Source organism: Hyperoodon ampullatus (assembly GCF_949752795.1).
Source record: "Hyperoodon ampullatus genome assembly, chromosome: 1".
NCBI classification, from domain to species: Eukaryota; Metazoa; Chordata; class Mammalia; order Artiodactyla; family Ziphiidae; genus Hyperoodon; species Hyperoodon ampullatus.
Window position 1 is genome coordinate 202,230,594 of NC_136914.1, and position 25,968 is coordinate 202,256,561.

General features: G+C 38.5%; 1 protein-coding gene across 4 annotated transcripts; it reads right to left on the reverse strand.

Moving 5' to 3' along the window:
• Window positions 1-1,052: 1,052 nt before the first annotated feature.
• On the reverse strand, window positions 1,053-25,449 carry OGA (O-GlcNAcase; the record flags this gene model as incomplete). 4 transcript variants are annotated; one of them, XM_079706274.1, is made up of 16 exons in its annotated part: window positions 1,053-1,866; window positions 3,308-3,467; window positions 4,691-4,883; window positions 5,165-5,250; window positions 5,943-6,047; window positions 7,000-7,085; window positions 10,494-10,668; window positions 11,060-11,673; window positions 12,720-12,878; window positions 14,641-14,925; window positions 16,593-16,691; window positions 17,877-18,048; window positions 19,621-19,751; window positions 21,293-21,390; window positions 21,850-21,901; window positions 25,251-25,449. In XM_079706274.1, 16 exons carry the CDS (start codon window positions 25,447-25,449, stop codon window positions 1,730-1,732), a joined length of 2,751 nt encoding a protein of 916 aa, XP_079562400.1. In that variant the 3' UTR covers window positions 1,053-1,729. The 4 variants fall into 4 exon arrangements, with proteins under 4 accessions (XP_079562400.1, XP_079562402.1, XP_079562401.1 ...); XM_079706276.1 differs by lacking the exon at window positions 14,641-14,925; XM_079706275.1 differs by lacking the exon at window positions 12,720-12,878.
• Window positions 25,450-25,968: the final 519 nt, after the last annotated feature.

Genomic DNA, 25,968 nt, shown 5'->3' on the forward strand with positions numbered 1-25,968 from the left:
CCACAGGATGACGACCATGGAATGAATCCTCCAGATAAAATGCTAGAACTGTCCACTAGTGTACAAAATGTAAAGAGAAGACCAAATGACATTAAGCCGTTTTAAACAGTATCTTGTAGAGAACTTCCCTTCATCTCAGCCCTTGAAAACGCCAACTTGCTTCCCGTTGTCCAGCATACCTTATGTATCCTGCTATCAGTTGCAGGTTTCTAACCCTGAATGTGAAGAGGCCTCCTTCGTTCATCTCACCCATTCACACTCACAGGCTTTGGTTGAAAGTCACTAGGTACAATGCTTTAAAAGACTCTTTTCAAAGCCCACACTGATGGAAATCTATGAAAGAAAATATGTTTTAAATTTCCTTCTTCTTGACCCTCCCCGCTCTCAGCTCAAAGTTAAATTGCTGATACAAAACTGCAGGGAAGCAAGATAACAAAATACTGTTACCAATCTATGGAGAAGCCAGCCAGCCTTGATTTAAAAAAAACGAATCCTGAAGAGATCACCTGCTAGCCTCATGCTCAGAACCCTTAAACACACCAAATCTAAATTAAAATACTTGAAAGCTTTCAGAACCTGTGGTTAAAGGAAAGAGAAAAGGGTAACCGTAAGTCATTGGTTAAAGTGTGCTCACTCTTTTAAATTTGATACAAACATGCAAGAACTAAAGACTGATTTAATAAAACCAGCAGTAACAGGTCTTGAAATTAAACAACTGACCTGTGCGCAAATGGGATCAATCAGTCCCTGAACCCTACTTGCCAGAAGTCAAAACTAACATTTCACATGCTGACCTGAATTGAGGTTAATTTCCAGAAGTGACTGCACTTTGCAACAGATTGAGTCCTATGAAGTTAGGCTCTGGTACCCAAAGTGGTCATGGCCTAGCCCTAGGTGGGAGGCACTTCGAAAATAATAAAACTTCTAAAAAAACAAAGACAAAAGTAAAGAAAATACACTTTCCACTGATTTACATATTCAAAGTGCCATCTTGAATCACACCCTTTCATTTTCAAAAGGAAAATTACAAAAACAGTAAACACAAAGGATAGTCAGGTTACAGCTAATTTAGTTTATATACAAAATAATTTACAAGTTTGTCACTTTTAGGCTTTTGCCAAACAACTGCACATTCGTCCCTACAAAGCACAATATGCCTGAACCGATAATGGTCACAAGAGACAACTGGCCAAGGCTTTACAAAAAGCAGAAAAACCGCCCAAACTGAAATCATTTATTCAGCTTAAACTATGCCATAACCATCCCACTTGGACTCTCCACCCTGAAGCCTCTGAAACCAAATCTTTCTCATCTTTGCCATGTCCCCAAAGAATGAGGTACATTGCATTTAATAAGCTGAGGAGGATGACAAATGATTTTGATTACTCTTAGGTGAGAAATGCAACCACACTGGATGCAGAAAACAGTGCTGACTACATTTATTGAAGACCCCCTCCCTATAAGCCCACATAAGAGGTCTCAGCACCTAACACAAGACCCAATAAGGAGGCCCACATCTCTTTCATACAGGATTTACAGCAATACTATCTTTATCCAACCAGCGAGTAGTCTCTAAGCATGATGAGTGAGTTTTACATAGTCCTCTTTGTTTCCAATCTGAATTAGCCGATCTGTTGCCGTTCCAGAGGCTGAGCTGTATGAAGACCCCAACCACCACCCACCAGGTGAAGTGAAGAGACTTCCCAACAGTTCATAGTGCCAACAAACATCACAGGCTCCGACCAAGTATAACCACATCCTTTGGAAATCCTTCCATTTTTGCAATTTCAAAACAGCCTAACTTGCTGTAAAATTCCAAAATTCTTTTATCATCAGGTCTCACTTCACAGAAAGCCCCTCGAGAGCCTAGGGGAAAAAAAAAAAATCAAAATATAAATGTCACTTAATTCGTAGAATTATGAATATGAATTGTAATTAATCTCTAATATATTTCAAAAAGATCATAGTACTGGCTTATCTATACCAGCCCCTAAATTTCATACACTTTTTAAAATTTATATCAAAAGTCAATATTTATATTCATCAATACTGCAGTGATAACTACCTTAAAGTGAAGGATATGTTAACTAGCTTTAATATGGTGATTATTTCACAATGTATTTCAAGTCATCAAATTGTACACCTTAAATATATACAATTCTTAATTGTCAAATATACTTCAAAAAAAAAATTTTTTTTTGCATGGTGAGTAACACTCTTCCCCAGAAAGAAAATCTTTTGGCAAAGAGGTTGTAAGAAACCTGAAGGCAAAGAATACCTCTGTTGAATGTTATAATATATTTATGTAAAGTATCTTTGAGGGACCCACAGAGCCTTTTCCAGCCTATGTCGCAAGCCAATACAACCAGAATGTGTTTTATATGTTAAAGACATACCTCATACACCTGCATGATTCAGTTCCAAGCACAACACTGAGAATTATAATTTCATCGAACAGAGCTGTTTAAATTATCCTACAAAGGGGACACCACTGAATCAAATGATATAAAGATGCAACAAAAGTGCATCCTCACACATCAAGAACCCTCTAATTAGTGCTCAACAAGCTGCCCATTTTTGTATTGCCAAAGGCTAAAAAGTTGTTTTTGTTTTGTGTTGTTTTTGTTTTTACAGCTTTAAAAGGTTGTTTAAAAAAAGAACATGCAGGGCTTCCTTGGTGGCGCAGTGGTTGAGAGTCCACCTGCTGATGCAGGGGACACGGGTTCGTGCCCCGGTCTGGGAAGATCCCACATGCCGCGGAGCGGCTAGGCCCGTGAGCCATGGCCGCTGAGCCTGTGCTCCGCAACGCGAGAGGCCACAACAGTGAGAGGCCCGTGTACCGGAAAAAAAAAAAAAAAGAACATGCAACGGAACACTGTATGTTGCCTTTTTAAAGCCCAGAATACTCAATATCTGGCCCTTTACAGAAAAAGTTTTCATACCATTAAGGTACAGCAAAGTATTTTTGAAGGTTTAAGTAACAAACTCAAAAAACATCAGCGACTCTGCATTCCTAAATGAAGTCTTCCTGAGGTTCGTTTAATTTTCAACTATCATTTATAAGTCTCCTAGCAAAATAAACGTACACTTCTCATTTAATTGGGGCTCAAAATAAGCATTCATAGTGTAAAAGAGCAGTATTTTTCAATGATTAATACACATCCAATTCTTGTAGCACTAATAATTCAAAAGCAAAACCATAAATGGTGGAGAAGGGAATGTAAATTCACTTCTTTCCTTTTATCCTAAAATAGAGTCCTGTCCCGACATAGTCCAAATACCAGCAACTCTACGAATATGTACTCACCATTAGCCTTCAGCGAAGACAGGAGGCAAGCCATCATGCTTTTGGCTACACTTGGATCAGTTACTTTTTTGTGAATATCCATCTTTATCAGAGAAGGGAAGTTGGCAAGGAAAGTTTCTGGCAACACTTCCTGCTCTTCATGGAAACTCAACATAATTTTCTGTAAAATTTAGGAAGAATCTCTTGACTTTCAGTAGCTACTCATTATGAATCCATATATCCCAACTACAGAACTCAGTAACAGAAAAAGGAAAGCAATATTCAATAACTCTTCTGGTAATTATAAAATTACCACATGCAGAATTAATTAGCTTATAATTCTAGCTGAAGCGTTTTTATTTTTTTCAAAGTTTGTCTAAATGTAATGTGGTATACTTATACTGGATTGGATCCTGGAACAGATAAAGGACATTAGTGGAAAAACTGGTAAGTAAGGTGAGCAGTTTATAGCAATGTACCAAAGTTGGTTTCTCATACTAGGACAAATGTAGAAAATGGGTGAAGGGTATACTGGAGCTCTGTATTATCTTTGTAACTTCTGTACATCTAAAATTATTCAAAATAAAAAATAAATAATTCAAAATAAAACAATTTTTTAAAAGTTTGTATTGCACAAAAATGTGAATGTATTTAACAGTACTGAACTGTACACTAAAAAAATATGGTTAAAACAGTAAATTTTATGCTATGTATGCTTTACCACAATTTTTACAAAAAAGTTTATAAGAGACACACTGGTTTTTCTTCATAGGTTCCTATGCTGAGAACTGTCAGATATGGAAAAGCAACACATCAACAGCTCAATCACCAGCATGCTGCAGTCATGTCGATGAAATCCCAAGTAAGGGAGCCTACTCCAACCCAGCCTCTTACTACATAGAGACAATGTCACAAATACTAGTCCAAGTATATTCTCTAAAAGTATTTATTGAAAATAAAAATTATCCTCAAGAAGAAACTATTTTTAAAGTTCATTCCTATTAGTTTTTAATTACCATGAGAAATGCATTATTGAGAAAGTAAGTCAGCTTCATTAGCATGCAAATGAGAGATTTTTAATTACCTAAACTTGCCCTAAGTACCCAAAGAAGAGACCATAACATCCTTAAGTTTGGTGCTTCAAAATAGAAAGGGAGGGAGAAAGAAGGTTCTTTAATTGTCTACATTGTGCTTTTACTTGAGAAAGTATTACAACAATGCTTCCAAATCAAAAACTGTAGGCAACAGTGGAAAATACCATGCTAATAAGAATAAGCCCTAAGAATTCTTCTCTGTGAGAAATTCAGTAAGCACTGGGATTTTAAGATGTATCTGCTTGCTTTTTTAATAAGTATTTTATTTTCTAAAAAATTACCATTGTATAATTCTAAATCTGTGTATTACCTCAGCCTCAGAGAGTTCTTTGTCACCATTTGGTTTGGTATACTTCTCCTGCATGAAGGGAATCCAGGAAATTTTGCATTTTTTAATGAAGGGGGTCACATCTACAGTGCCCAGGGCATAACCACATATGCCATCTTCATCTTCTAGGACAAAACAGTAATCCAGGCTGAGGGAAAGCAGCCCTCCTACTAACCTGCTCACAAGAAAAGAGACCAGAGTGAGTTAAGTTACTAACACAAAACGTTAGAATTCAGTGATGTAAGGCCCAATACACTCGAATGACAATGTGTGTGAACTGCATTTGATGTAAATACAAACTAGAAATATACACATATTAATGCTCAGATTTTATTACAACTGAAGTAGGACTTCTAAAAAACTCTATTTCCAGTCAGCACCTCCCCTCAACCTGATAAACCTGGCTATGAAATGTCTACTCCCAAATCCAACAAATCCGAATACTTCATCACATACTTGTCTCCAATAAGGTCAGGCTGACTTTGAAAAGGTAAACCGACTCCATCGTCATACATTTCTCTGCAAATCTTGTACACGGAAGCCTGAAAATATAATCTAGTTAAGCAACACATCAAGAAAAATGGCAACAGCATTTAACAACAATATGACTCATAAGTCAGAATGGACTTCTAGAAGAGGGAGTAACAAAACGTTTGGCTTGTCATAAATATCACCTCTGCTTTGTTAAATAGAGATTTATTGAGTCATATTTGTAAAGCCAGTAGAAAACAGCATGGTTATAGTAAACAGTGAGAACTGCTTTGCAGGAGATAGTTTTAGACAGTAAGTAGTGGATTCAAAATCCAGCAAACTATGAGGCTGAGTCTCTCTCAGTTTTCTATACATCCCAAATGTTTAAAACATGTTATTGTCTTTAAGCAGGCATGCTTTTTATTTCTATAGCTGATTATCAAGCAGCCTGTAAGCACTTCACAACTGAAAACTGCAGAAAATATATAGGAGAAAATCAGCTGAGAACAACAGATCATTCAGACATCGTTCAGTAATTCCAACTCTGAATACATTTCATGTTTTTTTTTTATAAGAACTGACATGAGATGTTGAGTCTAAACTCCTTCAGCTCTTCTTTAAACACCCCATGTTCAATGTTTTAGTTAAACTTTCTCCATCTAAAGTTTTAAGACATAAAACTGATACTTTTAACCAGGGAGTTCAAAGGAAAGGATTAAGTGTTCACCATAACCATACACCAAGTTGACAGGTAGATGATTACCTCATCTTTAGGGAAGTATGGTCTGATAGTATAAACTTTGGAGGTTGGAGTCAGTGGGGGTGGTTGAAAAAAGAGGTCATTTGCCCCATCAATTGGCAGCAAACGCTGTGGGAAGAAAAAAAAGGGAGATGATTAGTGCTGGGAAGATATTTACTTTTAATGAGTGTGCACTGCAGATTACCAACTTAACATTAACTGGCTACTGCAGGCAGACCTAAAGAAGAGGGGTGTGCTATGCTTTACTAATAAAAACACCTCTTTGCTGGGGGAGGGGAGTGCTTCTGAATAGAAATTACCCAAACTGAGTTACATAGCTTTAGTGGCATACTACTGGGGATTTAAATATACAGTAAAAAAAAAAATTCTATTCCAATTATGACAAATCTATCTTTTAAACCAATCTTATATCGACCATCTCTCACTAAAAGATGGCAGAACAGACTGTCAGGAGGAGAGGTTTGGTCTGAAGAGGGTTATCTGTCCAGGAGACGCTTTATCCCCAAAGCAATGCGCTTCAGTTTGCTGTGCGCAGCAGAGCACCTGTTGGGGGGAGAAAAGCAGAGCGCCTGAAAGTCCATGAACAAACTCCAGCACCAAGTAAACTGCGCATTTTGTTCCAAGTTTCATTCCTGGACTGTTCTTTCAAGTACAAGTATTACTTATAAAATAATTGGGAAAATATCCAAAAGCCCTTTCACCATTCATTTGCATAATCACTCATCCTTCTTGCTCATGGAGTTTCCATTGGCAGACAAGCATGCGCGCATTGTGCATTGCGGGCGCAGATTAAAATGCTGTGCGACCTGCAAAGAAACAATGTGAAGTGTATACCTAGAGCCGCTGCGCTTCGCAGGCGCGGGGGGGAATTGGCAGCATCTCCTTCAGAAATTACTGCGAAAGAGGAGGAAAATTTGATTTAAAATCCAGCTATGTAACTAATTGAATTTGGGACTAGAAAGCCTTCGGCAGACCAATCCTTCCAGCCACCTGATGCGCAACATAAGGTTTCTCATAAGACAAAGAAAACGTCAATTCAGTTGTGAATTCATATTGATACCTGGAACTCTCCTGCTAGACCACCTCTAAAGGCCCAGGGTTCTTGGTCTCCAATTAAGAACTGTGCTGAAGAATGACTACGACACCCTGTTGAGATCAGATCCAAGCGGAGAACGTTACGAGAAAGGGGATTTCCTGGGGTCTCAAACGTCCAACAAACTAACAAACACTTTGTGGAAATAGCTCTCTAACAATAATAATCCAGGGTTTCAGGACAAGGCTGTGATAATAATTTTTTTTAATTTGTAATGGAATTTCAATACTGATGTTCCTTCCTCTGATCAATGAATAATCACTGTTCTAGTGAAAGAGTTCTACCCTTTCTTAAATTATTGGAAGGAAAAAGTGTCAAGTTTGTCTGGGCCACGCTTATATATTCCCTACGTACAGCTGTAAAAATCAAGGCAGCTGCTTGCTCTGTAGCAAAATTACAGTAACTTTAAAGTGAAATGAAGTGAGATTGATGAGACATTTTATTATCACAGCCCATGAAGGAATTAAACTTGTCTGAAGTCACATTTTACATTTTGAGGAGGGGTACAGGGAAGGGAAAAAGGGGGGAAAAGGGGTTAATCTTGTCAGAAAACTAAGGTCAGCAGAATAAGTAAAAGAAATTATACAGTAAGTTGACAATGAAATGCAATGAGTACTTTTTTTTTTTTTTTCTGACAAGGGCAATCCAAATTCAGACTTGGCTAGTAACAGTACCAGTCTGACAGATTCTGAGAACTAAGGAGAGCCAACTGATGCTCCTAATTTGTCCACAGCTAAAACATACTTTTCTTGAAAGTATGACAGTATCTGGCTCCTCTGATCAACCACTATAATCTTTGCAGCGCACTTAGCTCACACATGGAGTGGCAGGCTTTGAGGCCCAAAAGTCAGCATTTAAGGTCACCACTTAACCAACTCCACAGGCAATAAAGGAAGCTAATAATAAGAGATAATTAAAAGCAAATTATAATTGCCTTCCATAGGCAATAAAGGAAGTTAATAAGATAATTAAAAGATAATTTGGAGGCCAAATCAAAATCACCTGCCTAGTCTTCTGACAAGATAAAGCAGCGCAATATAGTTCTTTTCCAATTGAAGACAGCATTCTACCTCCTGTTCAAGTTAACAATCTCATCAGTACAATACATAGTGTGCTAGTCAGACAGTCCCAAAGCAAACCAATTTTTTTGTTGACAATTCAGGCCCATTAAGAGATTATATCCAGGGTTGTCATTTTTCAGGGGTAGGGGTACTTAAAAATATATATATAATGTAATATTTGTAAAATAAATATGAAATAGGGTCAAAATTTAGGTTATGAAGAGAACCTGCCCCATTCCATAGCTCAGTGTAAACTTACACTGCAGGAAAAAACTACACGTCTAAAACTTTAAGATGAGCCAATTTCCCCTATCCCCCACTTTGAGACTACAACATAACTAGCACTTGCAACTATTACAATAAAAAGCTGCATGTACGAAGAGCTGTATAAATGAAAACATGGTTAATGCCTCAGTCGCTGCGCAAACGTGACTTCAGTTCATGCCTACTGCCCTTAAATCTACCTGAGCTACCTCACAGAACCTTTTAAGTTAAACTAATTAATCATGACGCGCTGTGAACATCTGCCGCTGTCCATCCAATAGTAGTAGAACTTGTGCTGAGGATTCTCCCATCTGTACACAATGGGGAAGAAGATAATAGAAGTCGTTAGTAATCAAAAGTACTGCATAGCCACATTCTTTAAAGGACTGAATGCCAGCTGGACTGGAGACTAGAGGAAAACAAAGGGTACTAATCAGTAACTCCCTGAAATTACTACAGAACCATGAAAATACTCTCTTTGTCGTGAGCTGTTGTAAAGCTATGTGGATGCCTAGATGATTATTTAAAGCTTCTAAGATGCTCTGACCTTGAGATCATACAACAGCTATATACAATCTGGGAAAGCTGCCCCCATAACTGCACAGTACAGAGGTAAAGCCTGAGAGGAAAAAGCAGCAATACTGTATATAATCAAGAATTTTTAGTAATTCTTGAATTAAAAGCTGAGTATCAAATGTTTTAAGCAACACTTTCTCAAACTTAATAATCCGGATTGCAAGTTGGAAACTTAAGAACTTCAATCCCTATAAGGGTTAATTATATCCTCGTGGCCAAAAGCCTGGAAGGCAAATGCCATCAGCCAACAATCAATACAGAGGTTTTTCCTAAGCCTAAGGGCAGACGTGTATCATAGAAAAGAGGTATCTTGGAGCCTTTTAACAAGAGGAGGTCAAAATTCTCTTTTACCTGTTGTGCTACATATACAGGAACCCAAAATTCTCCATTTTCTTTTTCCCCAATTTATTTATTTATTTTTTATTTTTGGCCGTGCCTCATGGCTTGCGGGTAGTGCCCGGACTAGAGATCGAGCCCATGCCCCCTACAATGGAAGTGTGGAATCCTAACCACTGGACAGCCAGGGAATTCCCTCTACTTTCAAATTAACAATGAGAGACTCTATTTTTAGCTGCTAATTAGTTGTATCACAGGAAAATTTTTTTTTTTATATTTAAGAGTCCAAAAGTATATACGCAGAAAGTGAGAAATCTCTTTGCTACTACTCCTGAGTTACTCTAAGCTCACAGTGTTTCACACTTCTATTTCACAGCCAAGAGTATGTAACCCATCATAGTATTTGTGACTACTATGAAAACTATGACATGTCAGTTAGCCTTGCTGCCTGCTATGTGCTATGCATAAGTCCATTAGATATTCCTTATAGCTGGACTGAAAACCTGGAAATGAAATGAGATCCCTGGAGAAACTTGGCCATGCTGGTGCTTTTTACCAAGTTTGAGAATTTAAAAAAAAAAAAAAAAAAAAAAATTCACTGTTTTCAAAAGAGAAGTCCATTTAATGAAGCAGAGTCTTCAGAGGATTGCAATTTTTATCCCCTGCTAAAACCAATTACTTGGTAGAGGCATAAAGAAAAAGCTCTGTGAAATAATACCAAGTAGCACCAGAATAGCCTACCACTAAAGCTCGCATGCGCACAGGGGTGGGAGGATGGCTTCCTCTTTCCAGGCCCCCTTAGGTCATTTCAGCAATTCTTCTGTTAAACACAGCATTAATGTCATCAAGACACAGCAAGCAGCAGAGAGCTTACAGAGTCACAATTCATAGTGTCTCATCTCCAAATCAGATAAAAGTGGTATACACGGTTCCATCCAGGAAGCATTCAGTCAGAGCAAGTTAAAGTCAGTACTTTCTGACACATTTTCAAGATATTTATGCTGAATTAGCCCAAGGGAGAAAAATCATCGTGCTCAGTATATTTACTGAGGCTTGCACCTCAAGTCTGTAACAATGGGTACACCTCTGAAATCTAGGCAAAGAATTTAAACACAGTTGGAAGTTCGTCAATTCCCTAAATGTTTTTCTCCCTGTGGGATAATGTCTTTTTTTTTTTAAGGGACAATATATCTGAGGAGAAGAGATTACTCCTGGTATACCTACCTAACCACTGTACAAAAGACTTCACCATAGACATTATACTCTTGATATCCCAAACATAGGAGTACATGTCATAAAGGATTGTCCTGTTGGCACAATTGGAGAGCCGAGTGAACATGCCCATCACTAGTCCGCACATCTCCTCAAACTTGGCTGCCCGCGACCGCCATTCTTCAATCTATTGAGGATCAATAAAAACACTCAAAAAATTGAAAGTTTAACAACAATCTAAAACACAGTTTATAAACTAAGCTGTTTATGTTATCAGGTACCTGCAAATTTATACTAAAAATTAAAGAATCAATGGGCTTAAACTTTTAAAGACAAACAATAAAAGTCTGTCTCCCCAAACTGACAAATATTCCTAAAATAATCAATTTTGACTTTCCTTCATTCTTAACTACTATAAGGTCAAACTAAGGAACTGTATATATCAGATTCAGAAGAGTCCGTACCTACTTTACAGAACACATTCTAAGATGTGGTCAATTCTCATTTAAGACCTCCCCTGTATCAACAGCATGGGGACCCATCCAGGCTAGAGAAACAGGTAAATTAAGCATACTCACTTTTTCAGAGTCTTTTCCTTTACAATTGACACTGACAACACTGCTGTTTGCTCGAAGCCACTGGAACTCCCGTAACATCTGCGCTCCTTTGGGTCCATGCTCATAAGGAAGGTAAAATAGGTCAGCAAGTAACTGCAAATCCTCCAGAGTCACTGGTTCTGCAGTGTACAAAGGCTTCTCATTTGGACCAGGCACAAACTGCTCCTTGTTTGTCTGTTCATCAGTCTGCATCGGGGCAATATCACTAATGCAATCTTCCTGCATAGACATCTCTGGGGATTTTGATTCAGCTATGCTCTCTTTATCAGTGTCCATTGGTTTCAATTCCTCTGCCATTTTAGCTTCAACAATTTCAGTTAGTATTTGATTGTCATTCTTGTGGTCTGTTTCTTCCTGTTTTTCCACTACCATGTCCATGGGTTCCTCATCTGACTGTTTCTTTTCCTCTTCCTTGGTCAGAGCTGTAGGCTCACCACTCAAGGCTGCTCCCTGGCTCATAATGGGCTCCTGGTAAACGGTTGTAACTACAGTTGTGGCATTTAAAGAGGGTGCTGCAACTAGAGGAGTCCCATCTACTACATTTGCTTTAGCCCCACTGTGTGCAACTTGCCTACCTATAAAAACAAATTGCCAGAAAGATAATCAGAATTAGAAACAGAACAAATTAGATCTAGATAAATGTTTTCTTCTTATCATATCTCTAACTAAGAGCCTCGATTTGAGATTCCAAATAATTTGAGCCCCAAGAAAAGTACAATTTCTCTAAACCACTGGGAGGTGGGGAAAGGAAGAGAGGAGGGGAAACACAGATCATAAACATGCCAACACCTATTACTTTCTTTCTTTTTTTGCGGTATGCGGGCCTCTCACTGTTGTGGCCTCTCCCGTTGCGGAGCACAGGCTCCGGACGTGCAGGCTCAGCGGCCATGGCTCACGGGCCTAGCAGCCCCACGGCATGTGGGATCTTCCCGGACCGGGGCACGAACCCGTGTCCCCTGCATCGGCAGGCAGACTCTCAACCACTGCGGCACCAGGGAAGCTCTTTCTTCTCTTTTGAAGCTCTGTATTTAAAAACTACTTCAAAAAAAGATATTTTAAAAACAAATTAGCAGGCTTCCCTAGTGGCGCAGTGGTTGAGAATCCGCCTGCCAATGCAGGGGACATGGGTTCGATCCCTGGTCCAGGAAGATCCCACATGCTGCAGAGCAGCTAAAGCCCATGCGCCGCAACTACTGAGTCTGTGCTCTAGAGCCCGTGAGCCACAACTGCTGAGCCTGCGTGCCACAACTACTGAAGCCCATGCAACTAGAGCCCGTGCTCCGCAACAAGAGAAGCCACCACAATGAGAAGCCCGCGCACTGTAACGAAGAGTAGCCTCCGCTCACCACAACTAGAGGAAGCCGGCACGCAGCAACAAAGACCCAACACAGCCAAAAATAAATAAATAAAATAAATATATATATGTATATATATAAAAATTAGCATTCCATCAAAATAAAAGCTATTTAAGACCAAAAGTAAAATTTAAAAAAACTTATCCTCTAGATTCCTAAATTTCATTTTGCTTGGCAGGCCTATAAGAAGACACATCACAAATGTTCTTTACTTTATGTCTCAAACAATGTGATCCAACCCCCTTACAAAGAAAGGCCAAACTCACTGCTGTACTGATGAGGTACGCCAAATTCCTGCAACCATTCTGTCAAAGCTAACTTTAGAGCCATCTGTGGACTATAGAGTACATCAGTTTCTATATCTTCATCACTGCCTTCATTTTCTAACTTTATCTGGATCGACACAGTACTGTCTTCACTATCAGCTGCAAAAAAAAGAGAAAGAGCACAAAAACAGTTTTCATTACAAAACACTAATTGTTACAGTAAAACCAGAAAAGCAAAGAACTGGAACAAGAACAAACCTTAAGCATAATATGCAAACACAACCAAGACCCTTCACTGAACCACTTCACCTAGAATAGTCATCTAAATGCATTGCTAAATGTAAAATTCTAATTGAAATAATAAACATTTACTTTAGAATCACTGGACAAGTCAGTCATAAATGTCCACTTATTATCAATTATTCGGAATGCAAGGTTAAAGGCACTATACTTCCCATAAAGAAAAGATTCCCTACCCTTTAGGGGCTTATAACTTAAAAAGGCAAATAATTATGAAAAAATAATGGGCAAATTAATAAATGCATTGAGGGGAGAAGAGAAAATTGATGGAGAGCCCACATATGAGCACAGATAATAAGCATATAATGAAGAACCAGGGTAGTGGTAGAAAGAATTAAGTCTGAACTCTCTTTGGCTTGGTATTCAAATCCCACTATTCTTAGCTTTCCTTCTTACTTCCCTGCACACAGGCCAGTCTGGCTAATGTCCACCAGTCGTTAATGTGCTTCATGCTCTGCCTTAAAAGAGGTAGATACTAACAGCCATGTATACAGAGAGGATTGAGATTATATCCCTAACTCTGTGTTTTTTACTGGGGAGAGGAGGGTGACAATGACTGAGCCTTGAAGGGAAGCATTAATTCAATAAACAGAACTGGAAGTAGGGGTACAGAACTGAGAAACAGAACACAACTTTCAACTACATACCACTAAGCACCATAATGTGACATTTCAATACCCCCCAATGGGCCAAAATTCAGGTAACTTGAAATTTTCAGTGTCTAGTATTTTCATCTCTAGCCCACCAACCCTTTAATGCCCAGCAGACTTTACGCATACTTCGACCCAGTGTTAAGTAACTCCTCTTCTATGAAATCATTTACCAGCACTTTTGCTTAGCAGAAGTAATCACTGCCTCCTGTGTTCTCCCTAGCACTCTGTAGATAATTATCTCAGCACTTATCATTCTATAGTACAGTTGCCTATCTGCTTTATCTAACACCAGACTAAATTCTTTCAAAGTAGGGACTATTTTATTCTTTGCATCCTTAGTGTCTGATAAATAGGTGTTTAAATGTTAGGGAATAAACAACTAGTCAGCATTCTCCTACTTGGAACTCAATTAGGAATTTTTCATAAATAATAAACGTTTACTTTAGAATCACTGGACAAGTCAGTCATAAATGTCCACTTATTATCAATTATTGGGAATGCAAGGTTAAAGGCACTATACTTCCCATAAAGAAAAGATTCCCTACCCCAATGTCTAAAATGAGAATATGTTTCATAAATGTAAGCTGAAATTATATATTAAGTAACTCAGAGGAGAATATTTAGCTATCTAAAATACACCATTTAATAAAATCACCTGAAACACAAATTCAATCAGAATTATTCAAGGGATAACAGGAACACTAAAAGACTACCTTGTCTAGTTACTCAGACTTCAAAGGCTAAGTCACATTTTAAAAACAGAGAACTGAGGCCAAGAAGTTATTAAGTAACTTGCGCAAAGGCAGTCCAAGCAGCCCTTTTTCTATCATATACATCTCATTCACAGGACTAAACACCACCTTAAAAAAATCCTCTTAAACCTTGATGACAAAAGAATGCATACTTGCCAATGGTTCTACTTAATCCCAACTCTCCTCCCAAAGTCAAGAATTAAGTCATCTACTTACTCATCACTACATCTTTCCTCACTCCATTCATGTTTGATTTGTACCAGGTGGCAAGGGTGTGGATAGCAACATAGTTGGCTTCAAATTCACAATTTGGATTAGTCAAGACTCCTTTTAACCGTGGGATCAGTTCTGTAGATCTTCCTTTGTATGGGCCCAGAAATAGTCTCTTCTGATCATAATCATTAGCATGAATGTTATCCCAGATTACTGGAGCTCTCTTAATAATCTTAGAAACCTCTTCAATGGACTCTACTGGAATTTCTTTAGAAACAACTTTGGGACCTAGAAATAATGATCACCATTTATTAAAAGACCCTCATACAAGAGAGTGGCATGGACATATATACACTACCAAACGTAAAATAGATCGCTAGTGGGAAGCAGCCGCATAGCACAGGGGAGATCACCTTGGTGCTTTGTGACCACCTAGAGGGGTGGGTAGGGAGGGTGGGAGGGAGGGAGATGCGAGAGGGAAGAGATATGGGGGTATATGTATACATATAGCTGATTCACTTTGTTATAAAGCAGAAACTAACACACCATTGTAAAGCAATTATATTCCAATAAAAATGTTTCAATAAATAAATTAAATAAATAAATAAATAAATAAATCCTCAGAGGAAATTTTTAAACAGAAACAACAAAGACTCTCATACATGGTTCTTCAAAATATACTGCATATAATTTTTTATTTTCCTTGTTATATTTCCTAACAATTTTTCTTTTTAAAACAACACAGCAATATGTCCTTTTACTCAGCTTTATTCCCCTTGCCCTACATTTCCTCAGATCAGATTCCCAGAAATAGAACTAGTGGTTAAAAGGCAGGAATATTTAAGGTTTGGGTAACTTTCCTCAAAGTGATACATCAATAAGAAAGAAATTTCCATGTTAACCATTTTTTACCATTATAATATATCCTCAATTAGACAAAGTCTAATTAACCTAAACCCTGGGAGGATTTCTGCCCTTAATTCTTAGAATGAAAGCTAATACAGCTCATTGATTACTGTCAATCTAGCATTACAGCTTTCATTTTATAAAATACAACATTCTCCTAGTGCTGGGATCAATACCTGTTAGCCCAGATCCCTACAGATCTATTGTTTATCAGTAACTGATATTCAGACTCACTGAAAAATCCTCAAAGATTTTTTTTTTAACATCTGTATTGGAGTATAACTGCTTTACAATGGTGTGTTAGTTTCTGCTTTATAAAACCTCAAAGATGTTTTTAATACTAAGTGAAGAATGTGTACTTTGTAAAAGAAAGAGAATTAATAACAAAATATTCTGGTTAAGGCTCAGGGTTTTTCTTGTTTTTTTTTTTTGCGCTACACGGGCCTCTCACTGTTGTGGCCTCTCCCGGTGCAGAGCACAGGCTTCGGACGTGCAGGCCCAGCGGCCATGGCTCACGGGCCCAGCCGCTCCGCGGCATGTGGGATCTTCCCGGACTGGGGCACGAACCCATGTCCCCTGCATCGGCAGGTGGACTCTCAACCACTGCGCCACCAGGGAAGCCCAAGGCTCAGCTTTTTAAAAGTATCCAATTTGGGGCTTCCCTGGTGGCGCAGTGGTTGAGAATCCACCTGCCAAAGCAAGGGACACGGGTTTCAGCCCTGGTCCAGGAAGATCCCACATGCCGCGGAGCAACTAAGCCCATGCGCCACAACTACTGAGCCTGCGCTCTAGAGCCCGCGAGCCTAGAGCCTGTGCTCCGCAACAAGAGAAACCACCGTGATGAGAAGCCTGCACAATGCAACGAAGTGCAGCCCCCCCTTGCCGCAATTAGAGAAAGCCCGCATGCAGCAACCAAGACCCAACGCAGCCAAAAATAAAAAATAAAAATAAACTTTAAAAATAAATAAAAGTATCCAATTAACCAGAACAACCAACTCCCAAGTCCTAGTTAATTAAAAGTTTTACTGTCTAAATCTTTTAAGACTTACCTGTCCACAGCACCTCAATTCCAGGTAGGAGCTTTTCACCCACAGTCCTTAAATAAGGAGACTGAGACACATTTGGATAACAGAAAGTGCCACAATATTCTGAATGTAGGGGGAAAAATTAATCAGTAAAACAGTCAGGAGTGAAATGGTCATAAGTTTTTGAATAGGGATAAAAATGTCTACCAATTCTAAATTATTTTCATCCAAATGATAAAAGGCCTCCATGTTATGTCCCGAAAGAAGTAAACTCAAGTGGGTAGTTCATTTATGACTCAACTTAAAAAAAAAAAAAGAATCAAATCATAAAATCTGATATTCTTCCTCCAGTATTAGGACAGATCAATCCTTATGGTCGTATGGTCACCAGAAATACAAGTTTACTAAAGAAATAATTAGAATTTTTAGCATTTTCTACATAATTCTGAATTGCCTACATTTCTCAGTTACGATCAGAGGCCAAATAGACTGGATTCATAATATCATAATAGAAAGAATGCAATATTAGGCCCCTGGCTATTAGTACTCAACTACAATTGATTGTAATTTGCAGTGAATTAAGTAATTACCAAGTATGATCTTATTAAACACTGAGTATTCACATAGTATCAGACCACTGAGATAAGGTTCATGGCTCACAATACTCTAAGATAGACATATACACAGTTAGATAAATTCAGTCTAAAATTTCTTAGAACTTTTTAAACTCTTCCTGAACAAGAAATCAAGCCTAGGGAATTTTTCTTATAGGCTGAATTTTGAGAGGCAAAAAAAGAGAAAAAACATTTTCAATGGAAGGAACCAGGGAGAGATGAGAGGGGGAAAAAAAGGAAAAGGGGGAAAAAATTATTAAGCTTTCTATGCTGACTACTGGAAGTTAAGAGCCCAGATGGGAGTGGGAGGAGTGAAAAGGGATACAGATATTCAAGGGCAGAAAAAAGGAACAAGTAGGAGGATATGAGAAGTGACTAAGTTAAAAGCAATGTAAATTTGCTTTTTTCTAGCTTTCATTTTTATAATACTATCCCCTCCTCTAATCCTGAACATGTAATGTTCATATACTTCCAGTACCAAAAAAATGCATAAAATCTTTTGCCTATTCAGTTGTCATTTATTAATCCCTAAAATCTCTCCAATTTAAGATGTGCAGAAATATCTTCTAGAAAAAGAATTCCTACCTTTATATACCAAAGGGAGAGGGGACAACACAATAAAGCCCATACATGGTCTTTTGAAAGTTTATATTTCAAGAAGACTAGTTAAATATAAAGCTATTATATACAATACCTGTGGGACAGAAGAGGAAAGTTTCTGGCTCTCCTAGGTACTGATAAATTTCATTTGTGATGGAGACCTGGGCATGAGCAAAAGAACTGAATACCTCTTTGTCAGCTGCACACATATTATGGTCAATATCATCAAAAAGCAAGGCAAATGACCTGCATCCAAACTGAGAAACCTAGGAAAAGGAAAAAAAAAACAAGATGCTTTACCAGCTCATCTTACAGAGTAAAAAACAAAGGATTTCAAATATTAAAGTATATACTTAATAGTTATACTTAAAAGTCAAATATTTTCCTTAGTAGAATGTTCAATGCCAAGCCATTGTCTTTATATTTTCTATGTTAAACAGCTAGGCAGTTTTGGGACCCATTTTTTCATTTGGGTTTGAATGCAATATGCCAATATGTCTAACAAAGCTTCTATAATGCAGCTTATCCTTCTACCTTCTTCACTGCCAACTACAGAAAACCAAACAGAAAAAAAAAAAAAACCAACCGTGAACAGTAAATAAACTCTAAGACATGACAAACCCAAGTCACCTGTTCCAGTCAAGATATACTGATGCTAATTAATTTCTTTGCACATAACTCTAAGCCATCAATCAGAAAGACCAACATAGTAGAATATGATCAAATAGGTAAATAACCTTTTAAAAGCTTATTCACAGAAATTTAACTACTTTAACTTTTTTTTTTTTTTGGCCGTACCACACGGCTTGTGGGATCTTAGTTCCCCGAAAAGAGACTGAATCTGGCCCCAGCAGTGAAAGCACCAAGTCCTAACCCCTGGACCGCCAGGAACCTCCCAAACTACTTTAAATTTTTTACCAGCCATTTTAATGCCACCAATAATATAATTTTTATTTTTTAAAGGCCACACTGCGCGGCAAGCAGGGTTTCTTAGTTCCCTGACCAGGGATCGAACCCGCACCCCCGCACATTGGAAGCGTGGAGTCTTCACCACTGGACCACCAGGGAAATCCAATATAAACTTTTGCTTAAAGAAACATATATAGGGGACATCCCTGGCGGTCCAGTGGTGAAGACTCCGCGCTTCCAATGCAGGGGGTGCAGGTTCAATCCCTGGTAGGGAACTAAGATCCTGCATACCACACGGCCAAAAAAAAAAAAAAAAAGAAAAAAAGAAAAAAAGAAACATATATATATTTTAAAAAACAGCACACTTACTTTACCAAAAAACATGTGCAGCTTTTATGTTAAGCAGAATTTAGACTCCAATCAGGTTCACCAACAGCTTACACGTTTACCTAGTTTTTCTTCTCATTTTGGAAAACTAGCCAATCATGTCCAAACTAAATTATATCTCTTGTCCATATAACTGAGTGAACCTATTTCTATAACCTCACTCAGAAATTCAGTCAGGCACCCAACAGAGTTTCTGGAAATGTGACTCTGGACCACTCAGAATTTCCTGGAATCTGAGGTAAGTCTCCACCTCAAGTCTATATTAAGAATCTCTGGGAATGGAGCCTATAAGAACCCTTTTAAGCATCACTTCTAAGCACTGTTTTAAGGCAGTGCTTATGCAAACTGAAGTTTGAGAAGCAATGGTACCTCCAGTAAAGCTCTTTTGACTCACTTTAGAAAATATTCCTCTTATCAAAAGAGTTAAAGTAAAAAAATTTGTACAGAAACAAAGAAGTACTACGAATTTGGTTTCCTTTTTACATCATAAAAGCAACTCAGAAAACTTTTAGGGAAAAATAATGAAAAAGTAAGGAAATTACCTGGTCCAGTTTGCGTTTCAATGTAGATACTTCCTTGGGGTTAGAAAAGGTAATATCCAATCCAGGTGAGATAGCATAGATGAACTCTATCTCATATTCCCGTGCAGCAGAGATGAGAGTCATAAGTTGCTCTAAAGAACAGAGTCCATGATTTTAGAAAGCACCACAAAAACTAAAAGAGCCTTCACCTTTAAACTGAAGGTTATTTTCTCCAATTTTCAGTGAGTCAAGAAAAAAAAAAAAAGTCCCTTAAATTCTACAAAATTGTCAGGTCCAATGTGACAATACATAATGGCACAAACCTGATGTGATTTAACGTCACCCTGAACTCAATAAAAGCATTGCCATTTCTCAAAAATACTGAATTAAGCATCAATTCTCTTACTGAATACAAAACATTTTTATTTCCTATAATATTTGAGAGGTATGCTTTCATTTTTGCTGTCTCTGTACAACTGGAATTCCTAAATAAATACATCTACATATAGCAACTTTATAATTTGGAAAAAAAGAAAAATGTGTTCTTAAGAACCAGGGTTAAGTGATGGCCGTAACAATCTTGACATCTTTGTAACTACAAGAAAAATATTCATCACAGTTTTAAGTCTCTAAAATGGGAAAGACAATTTTCCTAAGTAAACTGACATTCCATAATGTCATAATTCCTAAGTAAATTGACTATTCCATACCACAGGATATATCTTTAAATAACTTTCAGTGGTATCTCAAGATAGTCATTTGACTATATTTTGATCATATTAAATTTCATTACCAGCATCACCAGAAAATAATCAAGTTGAAGACACTTAAGTTATATAGAGTAGTAAACAACAACACTAGATCGAGTTTTAATTGCTTTTCATATTTTAAGAAAACTTTCTGCCTTCAGTGCCTTGACTGGGCTCTGTAACCAAATATCTTGTTAGCTACCATTTAATTCCAGGTATGAAAATGTTCCCCCATTCACTCAAGTCCCCAAAGAAAAGCACCACTTGTCTAATTTACTTCTCTTAATTATGAACTTTATGTAACTAACTCGACATAAGAACATATGTAACAAGGATAGTTCAGGATGGTTTTTCACTTCAGTATAGGCCCAGACTAGGGTGAGGCCCTTCTTCATTTTAAATAAAGACAGGACCAGTAACAGAAATCAAGTGGTCAAGACCAAGCCATACTTGAGCCTGAAGCAAAAGGATCAGTAGTACTAACCCTATCTTTATTTAAATTTTGGTATTTTGTTTGTGGATTTTTTGCATTAGTTCTGGTTTTAAAAATGGATAATAAAGTATTATTCATCTTGATTATTGATTTTTGGAGTCCTTTAAAATTTGCACTGCCGGCAGGCCCCTCACTTGCCTTGCCCTAGGCCTAGCCCTGCTTCAGCACCTCTTTGTCTAATGGTCCACTGTTTAGTCCACTGGCAGAAGTTAAAAAGTACAATTTATGACCACAGAACAGGTGAAGTAAGACTGGTATACCTGTAAATCACACCATGGCTAAACACTGTTAGAGCTACTCTTTCAATATGCACTAACACACAGAGTTACCACATAAAAGAAAACTACCTACAAAGTGAAAGTGGAATACTTAATTCTTGTACAACTACGTTTAAAATATAGCTGTTTTCTTCATGTACTCAGAATTTATGGATTAAAAAGAAAAAGATTACCAGCTTCCTCCACTGAATACATCTCTCGCCAAAACATCCTATGTTTGTAGTCATCTTTTGGAGCATACAAATATGTATTTAATTCCCATTTCTGGAGCCTTAAGAGAAGAAAAAATTACATGTATATAAACAGGCAACATGTATAACCTGTAAATCTCACTTTATTTCCTTTTCTTGGAGCAGCTCCGTCTCTTAAAAAGCTAATATTCTGGGGCAGTAGCTTTTAACCTTTTTGTAATCCAGTGGAGTTGTAAAAAATTAAATATTATAAGGAATGTCAACATATTATAAACAGTCTTAAATAAAAATACATCAGCTCTGAGTAAGACAGATGAGCCCAAAACCTATCCAGCTTTCCCAGGAAAGTTTCAGAACCACTGGCTTAGGTGAAGAAGAGGAAAAAGACCAAGGTAAAGTAACTTCTACAACTGAGAAATCATCAAACGGCACCTGGCCTATTCAGTGTATTTCCTCAAACAAAAGGAAATGTTAAAAAAAAAAAAAAAAAAGGAAATGTTAATCGTTTAAGACTCTCCTTCACGTAATAAAAAAATTACCTTCTAAAGAGTTCTTTTCTCTGCTCCATAACCCATGGTCTTCCATAAAATCCTAGATCCAAAGTAAGAATAAAATTATAAGAATGTGATAAACTATCTACTGAGAAAAGCAGGTTACAATACATACAACACCACTTCGTAAAAAATATGTACAATAGACAAAGATCTGAAGGATGTTTAGTAAAACATTAAGGTGTTTTGGGGCGATATTTTAAAGTGATTTTAATTCCCTTTTTGCTTAGGTAAATTTTCTGATTTTTCTACCATGAACACATTATTTATGCGATAAAGTCATCTAAAAATAGCTAAACATCATCTCTTTTCACTGCCAAAGACCAAATATATTTAAATCTAACTTTAAAAAAAATTATCTCAATCTTACAGTGGGGAAAGGGGAAGCAAAGTAACCACAAACTGCTAATAATAACAATTACTACCTAGAAGGAGAGTTAAACCCACTTTTAGAGGGGGAAGGGGCGAAAACAAGTAAGGTAGGGAAAAAACCAGGGACAGAATTAGAAAAGAATCTGATTGATCTAATTTTATGATGGTATTTTTTTTTTTTGGTTCCCAAAATTATAAAAGGGACCCCAAAAATGCCTTAAACTACACTCAACAAATTCAACATTGGAACTGGCCCAAACAGAAAACTCTCAAGCAATCTCAATTCCAGAGCAAATGTATAAACAACTGAAAATTCAAGAACGTGACTCACTCCAAAGTATCCTAGATGGGGGCAAAGCAATAGTAATGCACACTGCAAGAAACGGAACTGCAGAATGATGACTTAAGTAGTGGTATAAGTACGAAACTGGTATTTAGAGCTGCGGCTTGTGCTAATCACACCTTACAGCTTGCCTAACCTTTATTTCCAACCTGTCTCAGTCTAATCATCTGCAAGAGGTAAGGACAACCTCCCAGGAATATCATAAAAATGGTTCAAATTGTGTTTTGAACACATAATGTTCCTTACGCGCGCGCACACACACACACAGTTTAAGAAACTAACTCAAAAACCAAACTTTCTGAACAGTAGTAAGCTCCACTCTAGATAGAATGGTTACTCTGCACCACAAAGACAATGACAGGCCAAAGAAAAATTCGTTACATACTAATATATGAAACTGTGGCACTTTCAATCTGGACAATTCAATGGTTACTCTCTTACAGGTGACTTAAAGTATTAGGTGAATTTCACAAGTCTTTATAGCTTTCCTACAACACTCTGCATTATCATTTTTCTCTTAAAGTAGTAGGTATTAAACTTCCCTTTAGAGCTGCTTCAACATGAAAAAAAATTTTTTTTTCAAGTGACTAACACTTTAATCTTCAGAAATCCTAACTTTGCTCTTTGAGAGTAAGATTCATGGTTTTAGTTAATTGGCACCACAAAGAGGAAGCAGTGCTGTTACACATGAGTTAAAATCAACAAAGGTCTGTCCACAGAACGTGCAACACTACTCACTTCATTAAACTGAACCTAAGATGAACTGGGGACTTTGGTGATTATGATGTGTCAGTGCAGTTCATACTTGGTTTAAAAAAAAGTCTTTAAAAAAAAAAAGAATTAACACTCAGGGTAGACGTTTTTAGCAAAACTTTTGTTTCACTTTTATATATGTATACATATTATATATGTGTGCGTTTGTTGGACTGTGATGTAAAACGTACTTTTTAGATCAAAAAAGTTTGCAGGCCACTGTAGTTAAATTATACTGGCAAATAAAAGCAAATTAATCTCAAAAATAAATAATAAATAAATAAATAAAATCAACAAAGGTCTGTGAGGGAAAGAAAAGCAAAACAAACACCAAAAAAAATCAGGTGCTCAGTCACCAAGAAAACATACTAGGGAATTGAAAGGAGAAAAGACAACAGATAAGACAATTTTAAGTAAACTAGTTCCCTTTTAATACTATTCTGAAAAACAAACCAACTGATCTAAACCACAACTAACTTTTCTCCATAATTACTGAAGGTGTAATAGACAGGCAAGTTTCCTTAGATTCACTTTAGTCTAGCTCTAAAATTTCTAATCCCCCAGCACTCCTTTCCCACCCTCCACCCCAAGATCTTACATAACAAAGTACAGATTCTAGCCCTATATATACATCAATGGATAAATCAAACAAAGCAATCATGTTTTCATAAACACTGACTCCAGTCAAATACACAGGCAGTTTTCCATTCTGTTTTCCCGAAAATTCTGCAAGACAGTTAACTTTGCTGAGCCGTTTCATTCCTTATGGTAGCTGCCAATTAGTATGTTCTCTCCTACAATCAAACTTTATCTAATATAGCATAACCACCACCCATCTTTCAAATGAATACTCCGTGAGTACCAAAGCTCTCAGCCAAGAGGACAATGCTTCTTTCCTTTTCCACATCTTTCTGTTTTTTTTCATAAAGACCAGTATTTTTTAGTGTTACTCCTATGCACACCACATATAGGGGAGAACTAATAAAGTATACAGCTAAGAAACCCTGGGTCACCCAAAATACTTCAGAAAGTTCAAATACATGCTGTACTCCAGGAAAGAGCAATAATGAAACTGATTCATGCTTCGCTTAGAATGCACAGCCCAACATTTGTTCATTACATTCATGAACTGTGATACAATCTTCTGGTCATTTTCCCCAATCACCAAAAAAGTCCATCATTCCTTTTAAATGGAAATGGGAAGGAAGTGAAAAGGGAATTTTTACACCTCTTCTGCAGTCACTAAAATTCCGTATCTCAGATACTATTAAAATCAAAGCTTCATCCCTCAGAGGCAAGGCACAGTAGTTGGCAAAGGGCAATTTTCTAGGCTGCAAATCAATCTTCAAAGGATGGGGGGTTCGGGACTGGCCAGCAAAAAAACAAACAAAAACACAAGAACAAACAAAAAAACACAAGAACAAACAAAAATTCTAAGCAGAAAGGAATTTGTAAAACTGTAAGACGACAGTGCTTCTCTTCACTCCAGCAATACAACTAGCACACCTGTACGGGTAGTCTTTTTTCCAAAGGGTGGGGACAACAAAACTACACACATCTCTCCATTTGAACACAAAACACCCTACGGAATAACATCCCAAGGTACAAAGACGTAAAACTCAGAGCCTAAGACTAGGCTCCTTACACCGCCTCCATTGGAGCATGCCTGGCTCCAAGCCCGAGGCGGGTGGGGTCAGGCTTGTTAATAGCCGGGAGGGAATTCGACGCCGTTTCAGAACGCGAGAAAAGACCTGCCCATCCTCTCGCCTCTTCCCTCATTTCAGCAGGGTCAAATTTCAGACCCAAGGGAATAACCCCCTTTTAGAGCCCCCTCCCCCCTGCAAAAAAGGAAAAAACGTATTACTACTGGGGTGGAAAGGGAGGGAGGACGCTCTTGCCCAGCCCGCGCCACAACGCTCACCTTCCACCACGCCACAGAGGAACCTCCGAGCCCCTCCTGCCGCCCCGGCCACCGCTGCTCCCCCGGCCCCGGTTGGGTTGTCTTCTCCAGGGGCTGGAGCTGCCTGCGGCTCCAACGATGCGCCCGCGGAGGCGGCAGGGTTGGAGTTGAGCTCGCTCTCCCGCTCCTCCAGCGCCGCCTGGCTCTCCTTCTGCACCATCCTCCTGCCCCCGGCCGCCGCCACCTCTGCAGGTCTTCCTTGGCCTCCGTCCGTTGGGCCGCCGGCCCGGAGAGCCCCAGAAACGGCCTCGGCTCTAAGCGCGCGCCCCTCCGCTCTTTCCCCTCCCCCTCTGCCCTTCCCCCTCCCTCGCCGCAGGGACCCTAATGCCCGGATGAGAAGGGCGGCGGCACCAGCGCGAGCCCTTTGTCAGCCGCAGCCTCAGCCTTAGCTGGGGAGCCGGAAGCCTAAGCAGAGAGCGAGGCTGCGACCTCTCGTTCCCTGGAGGCAGGTGGCCAAGGCTCCTTTTCTCGTCCTCAGTTAGCTTCTGCTGCCCTTCCGATAATCCTCGTTCTCCCGCTGCCTCCTCCCGAAGCCCCTGGATCTCCTCCGCTGCTGCCCCTACCTCCCGCTTCCTGTTTATCCGCACTGCGCCTGCGCCGGAGACCGGCTCAGACCGGTCCCCTCAACCCGACTCCCCCTCCTTCTTTTGGGCCAGCCTATTGAGCTTCATTCGGTAGG